The sequence below is a fragment of the Pogona vitticeps genome, chromosome 3, assembly GCF_051106095.1.
Source record: "Pogona vitticeps strain Pit_001003342236 chromosome 3, PviZW2.1, whole genome shotgun sequence".
Taxonomy (NCBI): Eukaryota; Metazoa; Chordata; class Lepidosauria; order Squamata; family Agamidae; genus Pogona; species Pogona vitticeps.
This window is the reverse complement of record NC_135785.1, coordinates 200947006-200963673: the sequence shown is the minus strand read 5'-3', so window position 1 is coordinate 200963673 and position 16668 is coordinate 200947006. Positions and strand designations below refer to the sequence as shown.

Sequence of the window (16668 nt, the reverse complement as noted above, 5' to 3'; positions counted from 1 at the left end):
AAACACAAGAGCAAAATATTTAATACTTACAGATGCCCTGCAACATATACTTAATGCCCTCAATTTAAATTTGCTGTTTTGGGGTAGCCCCAGTCAAGTAGCAAGGAGCTGGTTCCATAACATCACTTACTCATTAAGAATTATTAAATACACAAGCCTTCAAGTTTAGCCAAGGATTATTAGTACAGTGGTGCCTCGCTTAACAACGATAATCCGTTCCAGGAAAATCGCTGTTAAGCAAAAACATTGTAAAGCGAAATTAAAAACCCCATTGAAACTCATTGAAACCCGTTCAATGCGTTCCAGTGGGGTAAAAACTCACCGTCCAGTTAAGATCCTCCACACAGCGGCCATTTTCGCTGCCTGTATAGCGAGGAATCTGTCCCTAAGCACAGAGGGGAGCCATTTTAAGCACCCGGTGGCCATTTTGAAAACCCAGTGATCAGCTGTTTTTGATCATTGTAAAGCGAAAATCGATTCCCGAAGCAGGGAACCGATCATCGCTGAGTGAAATTCCCCCATTTAGACCATTGTTTTGCGATCGCAATTGCGATCACAAAAAGATTGTCATAAAGCAGATTTGTTGTAATTCAGGACAATCGTTAAGTGAGGCACCACTGTATGGAAGACTACTTTGATGTGCAACTAACTGCACAGATATTTTGAACATATAGTATGCTCAAAGATCTGCTGCATAACACATCTGTAGTTGCCAAGTTCAAAAGATACTGAAGCATTTATTAACACTATACTGTAGTATTGAACTCTTAGGGAACCAGAAATCATGTAAGTGACTACTATGACTGAATATTCAACCCATTTTATGTAGATTAGAATGCAGTCTGCTTATTGTACATATTTTAACAGCTCTGAAATAGTTTTGAAGTACCTGTGCATGTTTTATCTGAAATTTCTTGTACGGGTAACTTTTCACTCTGATGAACTTTTCTTTTTATTCCCATTTCTTTATGCCCATCATGTAGTTTGCTTTTTTCATTGATATCTTGGGTTGTCAGCTCCTAGAAGTTTTGGGGAGTGAGAGAAAGAACCATATATATTCCTTTTTACTATAACAGTTCCTTTTCACTATAACAGTAACAAACCATTATGACAGATTTCTGTTTAATAGGTTCACTCTCAAATTTTGACCTTGTCACTCTCAAGAAAAAAAGTGTGTAAACTTTTGAGGCAAAAAGGGGAGAAAAGCTCATTGTTAATGTAGTCTTCATGCTGTCTGTAAAATAATGGGGAAGAGGTTACAGACATTACAGCAAGACTCATCAGATGTTAGATTTTACCTGGAACAGCTAGATACAAAGAATAAATTAAGAATCTGATTGAACTTCCCCAGTGTTAACATAATCTTAAGAATGGCAGTTCATGTGGCTTCACTCTGATCCTTTGAAAAAAAATCAAAATTTACAGTACCATTTGAGTCAGAGCATATTCTAAAAATCCCAGTATAGTGGATCAAAATAGCAACAGGGCCCTCTAAAAAAAATAGGGATGTACCCCAGTTGGCTTAGATCATAAATTACAAAAACAGACTAAGGAGTTTAAGGGCTTTCCTCTCTGACATAGTCATGAAGCAGCTCAAGTACTCAGGGAGCAGCTTGTGTTTTCTGCATACATTCTTGCAACAAGCAAACAATCCAAGTATGACCTGGAAGGACAGCCACTTTTGCAAGAACTGGACAAGGTAATGACTAGATGCGGTGGGAAACATACAGTTTGTTTCATATCCTGAGAAACATTGGAAGCTCCCTCAGAACATTTGATCCATTAGTCTCAGTAATGCTATCACTGACTGGTAGTAATTTTTTTTATTGTGTTTAGACTGAGTTTTATCCTAGACTTACCTAGAAATGCCAAGGATTGAAGCTGCTATCTTCAGCATACAAAGCATTTGCTCTAGCAGCGAGGAACAGTAGGATTGCTACAAAGAATAATGGCACAGCAAGGAGGTCTCGGTTGCTTTTCAATTTCACATCTCACTATTACAAAGCAGATACCATTCTGATACCCATTCTAGAGTGTAGGCCAATATATTTAGCAGCCTTTCCCAACCTGCAGTCTTCTACATGTGTTCGACAATAGGTTTCATCATTCCCAGAGATACTGGTTGGGAGTGATCAAAGTTGTAGCTTGACACATATTCACAATGTAGTTGAAAAATGTTAGGATAATGTGTAGATAACAAGAAGAAACAAGCCTACATAGAAGTAAATAAACTTTATAAATGAACAGTGGCTGAATATATCTGCCATACCTCTGTTATAACAACTGCACTTCTGTTTGTCTCTTGATGTTGAGGAGTCATTGCTTCTAAATTTATATCTACTTGTACCAATTTGCTGACATTAATATCTATGAAAAGAACATAGGAAGTCACTGGTGGGAGTTTTATTCTAGTTACATATTTGATAAATGAACATTAATTATCCTGGCTTGGGATAGGAATGCTGGATGAGGGACAGTAAGCTGAAATTAAATCCTGATAAGACATAGTACTATGAGTAGATAGTTCAGGAAAATCCTATTTAGCTTGTTCTGGATGAGACTGCATTTTCCTTAGAGGTTCAAGTTGTACTCTCTTGGTTCCCCATGTCCAACTTTCTCACTAGAAAACCAAGTAACTTTTGTGGCATATCAGCTCAGGCTGATACATCAGTTGTGGCTTTTCTTTGGGAGATAGAGTGTAGCCATGGTAGTCGTGCTCTAGTAACATCCAGAACTGCTATGTGGCAGTCCCCTTTAAGACTGCCATGGAACTACAGTTCAGAATATAGCAAACTGGATATTCAGATCCTGTTATACTAGTACATAAGGTATTGATCTAGTTTCTGATCAGTTTCTGAGCACAAATAAAAGTGGTGGCACTTTCTTTTTAAAAATCTATAGGGCTCATTACCTAGAGGTTGTTATGTGCCATCATGGTTTCTAGCAGCCCTAATAGGGTTATCAAGATAAATGAAATATTTAATAAGCAGTTTTATCAGTTCCACTCCCCCAGTGAGTTTCATAGCTGAGTGGAGATTTTAGGATGTATTAAAAGAAGTATACAGTGGTGCCTCGCTTAACGAGCGCACCATATAACGACGAAATCGCATAGCGATCCGTTTTTTCGGATCGCTAATGCGATCGCTCAACGTTTTTCTAATAGGGCAAAATTCGCTTTGCGAAGACCAGTAAGCGTTTCACTTACCGATCTTCGCAAAACGAAGCCCGACAATTAGCTGTTCGGCGGCCAAAATGGCCGCCGGAAGCCCAGAAATGGCCCAAAATGGCCGCGCGCAGCGTTTTCGCGCCCTCATTAAGCGAGGCGAGGGCGCGAAAATGGCTGCCGGCCATTAAGAAGCATCGCTGAACGGTGAGTATTCGGCCCATTTGGAACGCATTAAACCGTGTTTAATGCGTTCCAATGGAATTCCCTGCCCCGTTCAACGATGCTTCAGCATAGCGAAGGTTAATCCGGAACGGATTAACCTCGCTATGCGAGGCACCACTGTAGTCTCCAAATCCCGTAAGGTCCTAGTTCCCCTCTGTTTGACACTGATTAGGCCTCATCTAGAGTATTGTGTCCAGTTCTGGACACAGAACTTTAAGAAAGATGCCAACAAACTGGAACAAGTTCAGAGGAGGGCAACAAGGACGATTAGCAGACTACAAACCAAGCCCAGGAGGAAAAACTGAAAGAACTAGGAAAAAAGAGAAAAATGGCTATGATAGCTCTTTTCAGATACTTGAAACGTGGTTATACAGAGGAGGGGCAGGATCTGTTCTCAATCATCCAGAGTGCAAGACATGCAACAATGGGCTCAAGTTACAGGAAGTCAGATTTAGGTGAACAACAGGAAAAACTTCTTAACTGTTAGAGCAGTACAACAGTGGAACCAATCACCTTGGGAGATGGTGAGCACTCAAACTCCAGAGGCTTTCAAGAGAAAGACAACCATCTGTCAGATCTGCTTTGATTTGGATTCTTGCATTGAGCAGGTGGAGTCGATGACCTTATAGGCTCCTTCCAATTCAACTATTCTATGATTCTATCATAAGTTATTTGGCATGTAGTTGGAGTGATCAATAAATACTAAAACAGTATTTGTGACTGAACATTTTGAACTGCATTTTAGCAATCATAAAAACTATGCATGTGAATTTGGAGGGAATGTAGCAATAGGTTTTGTAAGTAGTATGTTCAGTGTTTACCATAGAAAAAGTTTGAAACAGGCCGTTTGATCTCTTTGCATTGCATCAACTGCCAGAATGTCAAAGGAACCTAATCAGGAAAAAAAATCTGCTATATCTCAGGCTGAGGACTAGAGGGAGCTGTACTTCTTCATCTCTATACTCTGTGACCTGGACTTTTCTTTAAACAAATAAGCCAACACAGAATGCCAGTTACATAAAAGATGCCAGCTTTATTCAGAGTAAGTCACACAGAACTCAGTGCTTACATCTAAGTAGACATATTTAGGATTGCATGATAAACTAAACTATGTACACAATAACTCGGAGAAAGTTAATTGACTCTAATAGGACTAATTCCTGGGTAAGGATACATATGTTTAGACCCAGCATCCGTAATTCATCACCCTCTTTAGCTACATGATACCCAGGGTAATAAAAAAAGAGGGCAGTCCTGTGCTGATCTCCTGCTTGGTAGCAATTTCTCTAAATGACATATGTGGAGTGGGATTTCAAGAAATAATTCTGCAAAAGCTTTGAGACATACAATTTCAAACACATCTATCATAATAATAATCACATGCCATCAAACTGATTCCAAATTGTGCTACCTTTCAGGGGAGACTTTGAATCAGCTTTCTCCTGTTGACCTTTAAGCATCCGGTTTGCATAAATATTCCTTATGCCAAGTTCGCGTTCTTTCTCCTGCACAAATACAGTGTTAAGCAAACTGCAGTAAAATCTCTTACATAAAACTCAGTTATATGTATGTACTAATTAACTGAATTCACTATACAACTTTTACAGTATACCATCTTATTTGATTCATATGTAAATAGCATGTAAATAGCATGCTCTCTTAACATCTGCTGAAGTAAACACAACGGCACAATCCCACCAGTCATTCCCTCATTACATAGCACATCTTCAGGAATGTGGAAGAATTGAAATAAAACACAGGCTTTCACAGAGTCAACATCCGCAAATAGCAGTTTTGCAGTGCAGCCCTATCCATTGTTACATAAACTTTGCCAGTCTAGTCCATTCAATCTGTAATGTTCTTAGTCCCAGATAAAAAGCAGCACTTTCTCTTTCAAAACCAAGAATGGATCTCATCTCTTTTATTTACTTGGAGTGGAAGTTATGGCACAAGAAAGGAGCATCAATGTGTGTCTCTTTGGAGCAAGGGCTGATCTAGGTTTTGCATGTTCTTACTTTTTTTGGTCACAGCTATATTATGGAAATCCTTCCCATGGAAGATAATATAAAGCCTATTTCACTGAAAGGTACAAGCAGAGGCCTAAAACTCACACTTACTTTGAACATCTTTTTTCTTTTCTACGTATTCCTTAGTTTCAAATCCATAGATTGGTTTTCTTTTTAATTGTATTCAATCATTGGACAAAATTATCTAGCATAGCATGTTATCAATTAGTCACAATTAGCTACAGTTAAGTTACACAAATCTTACACAATCATCAATAGGATTTTGGCCAACAGACTTTGTACAATATGCAAATGACACATATAAATTGTCAGATAGCTATAATCCTATAAATAGTTACTGAGAGTAAGTCCTGCTGACCTAAAAAAAGAGCTTCATAGGTTTGCAAAGAAATTGTCTCAAAATCTTAAATACCTTAATTTTTTGGTTAAGCAACTTGATTTCCATTTGTAAACCGGTGGTAATTGACTGAGCTTCAAGTGTCTTTTTCTTCTCAGCTGCTAACTGATGACTGAAGGAAGTATTATTCAACAGCAGCTGTTTTTCTAGGCCCTAAAGATATTACAGGTATGACCATCTACTTCATCTCCATCATACTGAACATTTACAATCATTCATTTTACATATAAAAAGAAGTACCCCAGCAAGTATTTGTAATTTTAATGATATTTTTCTAGAACATTGCAGTAAGAGTTGTTCAGGTAACTATAAAAAATAAATTTGAACTTTTGAAGAGCAAGTGGCTACTCTTGTAACAGAGAAGTGAGACAGAAAATAAATCAACTCTGTAATCAGAAATGTCTTGGTACTCACACATTGTGTGGAATCTAATGAAGTTCTTCTGTGAAAAAATGAGTTGCATATATCTGAGATGGAATAGTAGACCACTCCCCTTGCCCCTGAACACCCCCCCATGCCCTCAAAATCAATTGGGGAAATCTTACCTCCTTAAATTTGAGGTGGATTGGAGAGAGAAGAAAGTAAGCAGAAGGCCACATGTTGGATTTTACTCTCCATAGTTTTGGGGTGGACGGGGACAATTACCACAGTAATTAATGTTTTAATTTATTTGTTCTAGTCTCCTATGGATGGTCAACATGTACTGTAATTCTCTTAATGGGGGGGACGACTTTTCATTCTTTGAAATCTAGAAGGATAATTCCTTTCTTCAGCACACCTAAGGTCTAAAGATTTGGGGGCTATACAAACCCATCCCTGGATCTTGGAAAGTTGCAGTTGCGCTTGTAACTCCCTGCTGTTCTTTTTTCCTTACAAAATACTTGTTTAAAAAGAACGGAGGTAAAACGGGGAGCTTAGATTTGTGCTGGGTGTGTGTGCGCGGAGAAATGTGCTGTAGGTGCTAGCGAGGCTGTGTGTGACCTGCAGGCTGTATGTTCCCCATGCCTGATTTAGCAACTAGTACTGGCAGCTACTGGACAGGCTTGGAAGACATTGTTATCCCACATCTTGTATCACAATCCGGAAACAAAGTGTTGTCATCCCTACTAGAAGTGCCTGTGATATCAAGAAAAGCTAGCACTTTTTAAGATGACGGTACCTTTTTTACTCTCACAACTGCTTCTCTATCCCAGGCAGGGAACAGGGATGAAAAACCACTGCGACAATGGGTTGCTATTACCTTTGACAAAAAGTTATGTGGAAATAGTACTGACTATGAGTGAGTGGCTTGCAACAGCAGGTCCCTTCCCAGAGTTGGAACCTGGTGAATTGTGTAAGCTTGTCCTGCAAATCTCTTCAGTCATGACCCCCTGTTACTGAAAGACATCTCCTCTCTCTCTCTTTCCAAATTTCAAAGCAGCAGGACAGGCTGTCCGAGATGCATCTTACTTCAATTAGGAAGAAAAGTATGGAATGCTCCCTATTTCTGAAACTTCGTTCTGGGAGGGATGGACCTAACTTGGCAATAGGTTTTCGTATTAAGATAAAAACTGTCCTAAAGCACAGAGTATTATCATGATCTTGCTATGTTTTATATTCTTATCCCAAGGCACTGAGGGGGTAGAAGAGACTGGCATAGAAGTGAAGACATCTAACAATGCACCACAATCCAGGATATTTTCATTAACGTTACTAATATATCTCCTCCTGCTGCTATAATTTACAACAAACTGTTCTTGTCATGTAAACAGATCATAGACACTGGCTATTTTCCCCCCTTCTTTTTGGAAGGGAGAAGTAAGAGTACTTGCTAAGTAAACCCTAAGATGATATTTGAGTATCATCTGCCTTTTCAATAGACCAGTGCTACATATTCCTGTTGATGCAGCAATATACAGTACATCAATTGTCTTAACAGAAATAATTATCTTAATTCTCTGCCAAAGTCACCTGTAGCCCCTTAAAACTGTCAATCATTTTACTGCTGGTTCTAGAATCAAGGACCTGAAGCCTACATCACACTTAGTGGATTAATAAAAACAACATGTTTGAAATAGAATTGTATTCAACTTGCATCCACTTTTGGTTTTGTGTCATGGCTTTCAGTACATAACTTTTTTCACCACATGCCTCAACATATTACCTGTATTCTCTTATCACTAGCTTCCATTCTTTGTGTGAGAGTGGTTAATCTGTGTTTAAGTTCCCCTCTTTCTGCAAGATTCTTGTCTTCAGAAAGTTTCTGCAGTGCTTGCAAGGTATCTTTTGTCTTTAACAGTTGTGCTTCAACTTCTCTAAGCTTTCTGGATGCATTGCGCTCCTGCTCCCGTGATCTCCTGAGATGTGCCCTTAGAGTTTTCACTTCATTGCATTGTTTTGCCAAAAGATCGGGCAGATTGGTCTCTGCGTTTTCATATTTACTTATTGCTTTTAAGTGCCGATACTGAAGACGCTTCAAGATCTGGTTTTCCATATTTGACGCCTCCAGTTTTCTCTTCAAAACGGACACTTCATTTTTTAGCTCTTTAACTTTGTGGAGTCTGGCTGACAATAGGCGGCAAGCCACGCTATTACTCTTCTGGGAATTTATAATACTATTTGCACTCAAATAAGTCTTTTGTTGCCGTTTCTTTTTAGGTAATGTCTTCCCCCCTACATTTAGACCAGAACAAAGATGATATACAACTGGAGAAAGTAAGATACATATAAATCTGTATAAGTACTAGACCTCTGAGTTAAAATATAGTCTCAGACATAGCAATAAAAGATTGCACAAGGGTTCTCACTATTCAAATATTTCATGATTATGTATTCACTATCAAGACATTTTTTTTACTGAAATAATTTTCCCAGTCCCTCAATGCTGCAGTTATTTTGTTTGTCTACCCATACTAGTGATCACATAGTTTTTAATAATGAAATAACTTCAAGACTGCCAGTGTGACTGCTTATTTCAAAGAGCTACATATAGGAACAAAAAATCTGGCAAGTCTTAAGACATTATTTCTTAACTCACACACATCATGCTCATAATTAAGTACATCAGACTGTAACTTGTCAGGAATTAATAGATTATATTTTCTTTAGTGTAAGGCACACATTTGGAAAGCTTAAAGTAATGTTGCATGTACACTGATGTAGTGGTTCTTGAATCAAAAGTACACGTACCACTGATGAGCTTCAGATATTCAGTGAAATAATTTATTTCAGTCTGTCTGTGAGCACAGGGTGCAATGTAGCCCTGCCCACATCCATCCTAGCTCTTGTATGTAGAGAGCTAAATCATAGGGGCACACAATCTTTTCACATGCCTAAACAGGGGTATAGCCTAGGATGAATTGACAATTTTCATAATATTTAGTAAGAAAATTTGTCCTCTTACAAATATGATGTGCCATCTCCTACCACCTTGTCTGCCTTGGATTGTCCATCTGTAACCTTTTAGCACACCAGCAGAAATTGGTGTTCTTTCTCCTAATGCCATGTTCCTCCTGTCCACCAATTTACTGTATACCCAATATTTTAAAAAAAGCAAATCTAGATTGTTTCAAAACAACTCTGAAACAGAGTTAAAACATAACTGTAGAAATGACTGATTTCCCAACATACATAACTGAGTTGGTTTGATCTCAAAATCAACTTCCTCATTGCCCTAATGGGCCCACTGATAATTAACTTTTAGTAACAACTTATCATAAACATCTGGAGTCTTCTGTAACGATGTCTTCTCTGACTACAAACTGAGTAGTTCATCTATTATTTACTAACCTTCTGTTGACTTTCATTTTATCACACAGCAGTGTGTATTGCAATAAATGCATCAAAAATTGGGTAATTGGGTAATGATATACTATGATGCGAACATATCTCACAAAGATACAGGTTGAAAATACAATTTTTTAAATGGCAATAATTGTAATTGTGGAGTCCCTGTCCCAAGCATTTAAACAGGGAACTTCATAATGAACTCATGAATACTGGGGTGAAGGGGAGGAAACCAACATGAGGGGAAGTTGGTTGGAGGAAGAAAAAAAAACAAGAGCTCTGAGGTGGGAGGTGGAACTAATGGGTTTCTAATGTAGGTGCACTGAGGCACATTTGCTAGTGATAAATAAAATAAGAGGATGCCTATAAACATATAAACAGGTTTTTATATGTAAAACAGAGTTTTTAATAACATAACTTCAAGATCGCCAGGGTGTATATGTAACTGCTTCTTTCAAAGAACAGGAACAACTTGGGCTTTTTCTTTGTTTAATGGTAGAAGTGAGGTTTTGGTAAAATATTTTGGTGGAACATAGAATGTAAAAATGTGAAAACTACTGAACTGCAGTTTAATATCTGTGAATATCTGGTTATGTAACACTGATTCCCCTACCAGAAACCCTGTGGATTGGCTACGAGAAGGGGACCTGGGTTCACATAGTAGTGGGATGGCTGACAGAGGTAAATGCAAGCATGCAAAAAAACCCAACTCACTAGGACTCTCATTTTCTCAGAGGGGAAGGAACAGTGGCTAACCTATTAGTATGTGTATCAGAACTGGCATTTACTGCATGGGCAGAGTAGAAAAGTGAGAAGGAAGCAAAACAAACATTCAAATAAATAATTTAAAGTTACTCTCTAATGCGTTCAGTAACTATGGTTCAGGAATGCAATTGTATTTTTAAAGATCTGTCTCTAGTTGTCTAGTCCCGGTCTCAGTGGTAGTTCTAGGCTTCTGCCACCAGTTCTGGAGGAACTGCAGCCTGGTACTCATGGGAAAGAAGAATGGTGTTCCACCTCCTGCTGCTGCTCCTGTGCTCCTTCATGATCTTCTCTAAGCTTCCTAACTTCTCTGCCTCTTTCCCCAAAACATTCCTTCTCTCTGTTGGCCTCCTTCTCCTTCCCCCCATCCCCCACCCCATCTTCTTCGAACCCTTCTTCCTTAGCTGTGTTGTCGCATCCCCTAGAAACGATCTGTCTCTCACAGCCAACTGTTCTATTGTAGCTCATCTGGATCAAAAAGGTCTGAAGTCTAAGAATTCTACCAGGGAATGCAGTGCAGAGGACAACAGTTGCACAGATCTACACACACCCCAGAGATGGGTACCTGCAGAGGGCCTTTCCTACACCCCAGGGAGGAACTGTATTATGCTGCCACCACCATGCTGCTGAAATTCTGAAGCACATTAAATAAAGAAAAGCAGATTTTTACTTCAAATGTGTGTTTTTAATTCTTTAGAGCAGCGGTCCCGACCTTTTTGGGACCGCAGACTGGCTGAGCCTCTGAGAAAGGCAGGGACCTCCCCGCAGGTGCGTGCGGGTGCAGCTGCACTCTCTGTTTCATGAGCGTAGCGCATGTGCAGTGGCACCTGCACAACCGCCCGCATGCCCGCCCACCCATTCACACGGGCGCTGGGGCACTCAGGTGCATGCGTGAAGGGGTAGGGGAGCACTCACGCCGGCACTGGCACACACGCACACAGGCAAAGCAGCTGTGGGGAGGGGAGTGAGTGCAGGGGGCGGGAGATCTGTCTTCGCAGCCTGGTCCGGCTCAGGCCCCGGACCGTCACCGGGCCGCAGACCGGGGGTTGACAACCTCTGCTTTAGAGAAGGCAACTAGCTTGCTTCTAGTAGATATGTATTTCCAAGAAGCATCTGGGACTATGAACCTCCTTGTAAACAAAGTGTGCAGAAAGTCTGCACCTTGTTTTAAAAGAAATAAAAGTGCTTTTAAAGTGAAGATGCTTTTCATTGCCACAGAAATGAATTTTGTCAGTAAACTAAGCAGTGGCAGGAGGTAGGGAATGTTTGAAGTCTTTGGCAGCTATGGATACATACAAGGGTTTGTGTACCACCCATGCACACCCCCATTCACATATATCCCTGTACAGTAATGCTAAGCCAGGGCAGGCTTCAGGTATGAGGGGATTTGCAGCAATGAGTCTGCTTGTGATCCCCTACCAATATCAGTGAGCTGTCCTGGTTGGCTTCCAGGGATGAACAAAAGGTAGCAGCACAGTTAATTGTGGGGTTAGGCCATTTTAATGGATTCATTGCTATTTAAATTTCTCACAATTCCCCTGATGCACCATTGCTCTGGGGAACAATGACTAAATAGAATGACATCTGGATTCTCACTTTGACCCATTTAGTGCTTCTTGTAGAAGTAAGGCAAAGGGTGAACAATGATATTACTAGGGTACCAGGGAATTTCTGTGTGCACTGTGATTTGAGCAGTATGGTGGAAGGATAAGGGATAAAAGGTAGTGATAGCATAGGATTAAGAAGCAAGTAGATTTCCTAGAAAAAGGAAGATTTTTATACAGAAGGATGAACAGACAGAATGAGGAAAAAAGGCTAAAGATGGACTAGTGTTGGTCATCAGAAGAAACAAACTAAAGTACATTGCATTTGCTACAAAAACACACTAAATATCAAAAGAAACAGGTGCAAAATTCTTAAGGTTTCTGAGGAGATACTTATTAACACAAATCAGGGCTTTGTTTGTTGAGAAGAAATTATAAGCAGCTCCCAGATGTTTACTTCACAAATCTAGCTCAAATCTAGCTTTTAAGTTAAACAAACTGGTATTATTTGGAAATCAGTATTTTGGGGGGCAGATGTTGGTTGTGGGGAATAAGTCAGTTGCAAACTATATTTGGGTCAGATCTTTTACTTATTAGTTTTCTTTGTAATTAATCTCATCAAGCATGAGCCATTAATTAGGGTAAAAGGTATTATGTTCTGTCAAGCAACTTACAGAAACACTAATAGGGCTTTCAAGGTAACTGAGATATTTAAGGAGTGGTTTTATCATTTCTACACCCACCCATGAATTTTCATGGCCAAGCGGGGATTTGAACCCAGGTTCCTTTAGTCCTAGTCCTTCACTCTGTCCACACTGGATAGCTGTACAGTAATATAGTGATTAATAGTTTTTGACATACTGTTATTTATTCTAATTCATAACATTTTAGTTCTTTTCTGTCATTTTATAGGTACATGGATTATAAAGATTAGAGGTTAAAGTGAGGGTCAACTTTTGTCCTGTATAGAGACAGAATATGTGCCATGCCCAAATACTAGCTTTTCTAACAATTAATGAGAATATATCTTGAAACAGAGCAGAAGAATCAACTCTAGTTCAACAGATGAGTCACTTCCCGCTGTCTGTGACCTTTTTTACTGCATATCTGACCCGTTCTTTATTCTCTCCCATTCATTACTTCACTTGTCAATGATACATGGAACAGACTTATATACAGGTTTGAGGCATGACCCAGTATTTTAATGCTTTTACCTACAGACGAGGACTTTCCAAAAATTGTAACTTCTGAAGTGGCTGGCAGTTTCAGGAGCACTTAGGCAATAAAAGAAGAGAAGCACCACAATGGCCAAGTCTCCAGAAAAGACTCAGACATCTGTAGCTCACATGTCAACAATAAGTGAATGTAGCAGTGATCAGTGGTGCCAGGTGACTTCTTACCTTTGGCTTGGTGATCATTTTCCGTTTTCTTTTTTGGTGGTGCACCTTTTTTTGTTTCTAGCTGCTCTAAAGGAGTTCTGCAGCTGCTTCTGTTTCTACTAGAGGTTTCAGAAGAGTCTGTATGAAAGTCATCATAATAGTAGTTCTGAGAGCTTCCACAGTTGTTTTGTTCTGAATAGCTGCTGCTGCTGCTAGCCCTTCTTGAAGCATCATCAGCATGAAAGTTATTGGAATAGTCAAGGTGAAAACTTCCACATTGACTGGAGCATTTACTACAATTATTAACTTTATTACTATTGTTGCTTTGGGTATCCTTAGAAAGCCTACCAACAGAATCAACTGGGCTTTCATTTTTTGCACATTTTGCACATTTGTTATCTTCTTTGACTATAAAATGGAGGACATAATCATCTGAAGCCATAGTTTTTGTATTAGAGAATCACGACCTGCCAAAATCAGGAAAATTTCAGTTATGTATAAAACTACAAAAAGAACATGGTGCTTATGTCAGAAATAGAAACTGCTTTGTTTTCTGTCTCATTTATTACATCATTCACCATCCAAATATATACAGTACTTGTGTCATACTGTAATTGGCTTGAATTCATAGCTTTATCACTCACAATCTATGATTCCTCAAGAGATAGTACCTGAGCTCTGTTTCTGCCTCTTGGAACAGAAATATTGCTGGTGAGTAATTATGACTTCTCACATGGAACTGAAAGGCCAAAACTGTATTGAAATTACATATTTTGCAATATTTTGCACAGTAAATCTACATGGAAACTCTTTCAGCCAAGCAAACTCTGATAAGAAACTACAACACATAGATAGAGCACCTTCTTAGGTGAACTAAAATAGAAAGGGGGCAAATTATTCTTTGCTCCTGCAGAAATTCACGAAGAATCAGAAGTCCTAAATATTACACATTAGCTTTATTTTGTACATTTTAAAATTTCACTGACTTGTTAGTTAACTAGGCAGTTTTTATAGAGACAGAAGATGCTTTCACATATAATTTTTAGTGTGCAATTATTGCCCTGTGTTTTTCAGGCAATTTTAACAGATAGTTAAAACTGGGCTGCCAGCAACACCTCCAGTTTGTTACCTGCCTATTTGTTGTTAAAATTGCACTATTTCTTCTTCCCTCTTCTTCTCTTTTATCTTTTTCTTCCTTTTTCTTTTTTTCCACCACAGAAACAACTTTAAGGTGCACAGATTTTTGGCAAGTAGCAAGAAAAGCATTCCATTTGGAAGCACCCAGTGGTAGCGTACAAAGTTCTAAGTGTCAAAACTGTTGTAGCAAATTGAGGTGGATACTTCTTTAAGAAAAAAAGGACAGTCCCTGTAGCATTCACCCCTTGTTATGCAAAATAAGTCATGTATTATTCACACATATGCTAATATGGTGGAAAGGCGGAGCCAACAGAGAGGTTAAAGGGCGGGGCCTAAGAGGAGGAGTCAGTCAAGAGTCAGTCAGTGAGAGTCAGAGAAGGAACATATTACTAGAGCTAAGCTGGTTAAGATAAATAAGGCGGTACAGTGGACCCTCTACTTACAGAATTAATCCGTATTGGAACGGTGGCTGCAAGTCGAAAAGTCTGTAGGTCGAATCTCCATTGACCTACAATGCATTGAAAACCGATTAATCCCATAACTGGCAGTTTTTATTCTATTTTTGTTCCATTTTGGTTTTTTTCTGGTCTGTAAGTCGATTCTCCGGCTGCAAGTCGAATCTAAATTTTGCGGCCAGAGAAGTCTGTAACTCGAGAAGTCTGTAAGTCGAGCCGTCTGTAAGTCGAGGGTCCACTGTAATTAATTATACGGCAAGAAGAAGGTATGTATAGAGAAACCTGTAAATGATTTGCTTGTGTACAATGAACATCTGAAGAACATCTGTGATTATTATTAACTTTGCTACACTTCAATAAATAAGTTCTGTTTGCATTTACCAGACAAGAGTTTGGACAAACGTATTTTATATTGTGGATAGCGGTAATCCACTGGTGGCAGTGAGGGAAACAAAGACTGGAACCTTTGTGAGTGCACAAAAAGTAGGTGCTTCATAGAGGTGAACGTCACAGTCCCATCCATGGTTATTGAGCTATAATTCCCACTGGGTTCCACAGCACTTCTAAAAATTTCCCATCATATACTGTACTTCTTACATTAAGAATAAATGCCACTAAACTCTGAAATTTACTTTTCAGTAGATCTGGATTCTTTATAAATGTGGTTTTCTGAAGTCAAACAACTTGAAAGATTCAAGGAAAAGGAATGACAGCAAATTGTAGAGGGATGACATTTTGATAAGTGCCACAGAATCAGCTGTGAGAGTAACAGTGCAGAGAAGAAGACAGCAAATTTGCCATTTGAAAAATAAGGGAAAAGAAGGAAAGCACAAACATGTATGTGAATGAAGATCTCAGTCATCATGAGAAAAAAAAACTAATTGAGAGAGGTGGAATGACCAGAGGTGTTGGGTAAAATGAAAGCTTTTTTAATTAAAAAAATGCAGATTAGCACAGGACAAGATATGACCGAATAATGATTTGAGTCAGCCCTGAAGATAGTGGCATAATACAACAATCGTGCAGTGGCTCCTACTTTCCTGATCCGGGCTGGGCGGGAAGATATGCCATCAGCTGACAACAAACCTATCGCAATAAAAAGAAGAGGGACCAAAAAAACCCCCCAACAATTCCTTTCCCCTGCGTTCACATGAAAAAAAAACCTTACCTTTCCTGTACACACATCCATAGCCGTTTTCCCATTCAGGGTCTGTTACCCCCCCCCCCGGATCAATAGTGACTCCACTGCCCTGCAAAACCCCCGATCACCTTGCCTAGGTCTTTCCGCCGCTTTTTGTCCCCTGCGGAGAGACCGTCCATGACACCTTGACCCCTCTCTTCATTATTTACCTGGCTGCTTCGGCCGCGTAGGCTGAAGAAGTTGTTTTATTCGGAGCCGCGGTGCTATGGCAACCTCAGAGCGCCTCCGCTAAGCCCCACGGGACTAGTAGGACAATGGAAAGTGGAACGAGGAGGGAAAGAGGCAGAAGTTCGGGCGGCTTTTTGCCGAACGTCCAGGGTCCGAACGTTCTCTCCTCGCCCTGGCGACGCAAACGAGCTGCGTGGCGTTGCCTTGGCGCTTCCTGGCGCGGGACGAGCCCTCCGAGGAGCTGCCCGCGAGAAAGGAGCTCAAGAGGGTCTCTCGGATCGCAGGAAAACGAAGCCACGCCACTCTCGTGATGGGCAGTTCGAGACGTGTCACCCATCCCCCCCCCAGGGACGCTTTGGGTGTAAAATAACCCTTCTGGCTACTGTCCAGTTAGGGTAAACGAGCCTGCCCGCGTCGACGTAATCCCTGGCATGTCTACTCAGAA

At 39.9% G+C, this 16668-nt stretch overlaps 3 protein-coding genes across 8 annotated transcripts in view; 2 read left to right on the top strand and 1 right to left on the bottom strand.

The window, feature by feature from the left end:
- The window catches only part of GET1 (guided entry of tail-anchored proteins factor 1), a 27667-nt gene extending 16652 nt beyond the window's left edge, over positions 1-11015 (top strand). For all 3 annotated transcript variants that reach the window (XM_020789364.3, XM_020789363.3, XM_072994147.2), the window contains exon 5: positions 10803-11015. In XM_020789364.3, the coding sequence (XP_020645023.3) occupies positions 10803-10969 (167 nt within the window). In that variant the 3' untranslated portion in view covers positions 10970-11015. The remainder of the gene's footprint in view (positions 1-10802) is intronic.
- Positions 1-16421, bottom strand: part of LCA5L (lebercilin LCA5 like) — an 18735-nt gene extending 2314 nt beyond the window's left edge. For 3 of the 4 annotated variants that reach the window (XM_020789360.3, XM_072994145.2, XM_072994146.2), the window contains exons 1-7: positions 16205-16421; positions 13284-13729; positions 7956-8464; positions 5828-5965; positions 4800-4893; positions 2270-2367; positions 890-1019 (exon numbers count right to left, since the gene is read on the bottom strand). In XM_020789360.3, the coding sequence (XP_020645019.3) occupies positions 890-1019; positions 2270-2367; positions 4800-4893; positions 5828-5965; positions 7956-8464; positions 13284-13704 (1390 nt within the window). In that variant the 5' untranslated portion in view covers positions 13705-13729; positions 16205-16421. The remainder of the gene's footprint in view (positions 1-889; positions 1020-2269; positions 2368-4799; positions 4894-5827; positions 5966-7955; positions 8465-13283; positions 13730-16204) is intronic. The other variant, XR_013543617.1, reaches the window with a different exon arrangement.
- SH3BGR (SH3 domain binding glutamate rich protein) overlaps positions 16418-16668 on the top strand; it is a 68647-nt gene continuing 68396 nt past the window's right edge. The window contains exon 1 of the mRNA XM_072994149.2: positions 16418-16668. The gene's annotated coding sequence lies outside the window, so the exon portion shown is untranslated.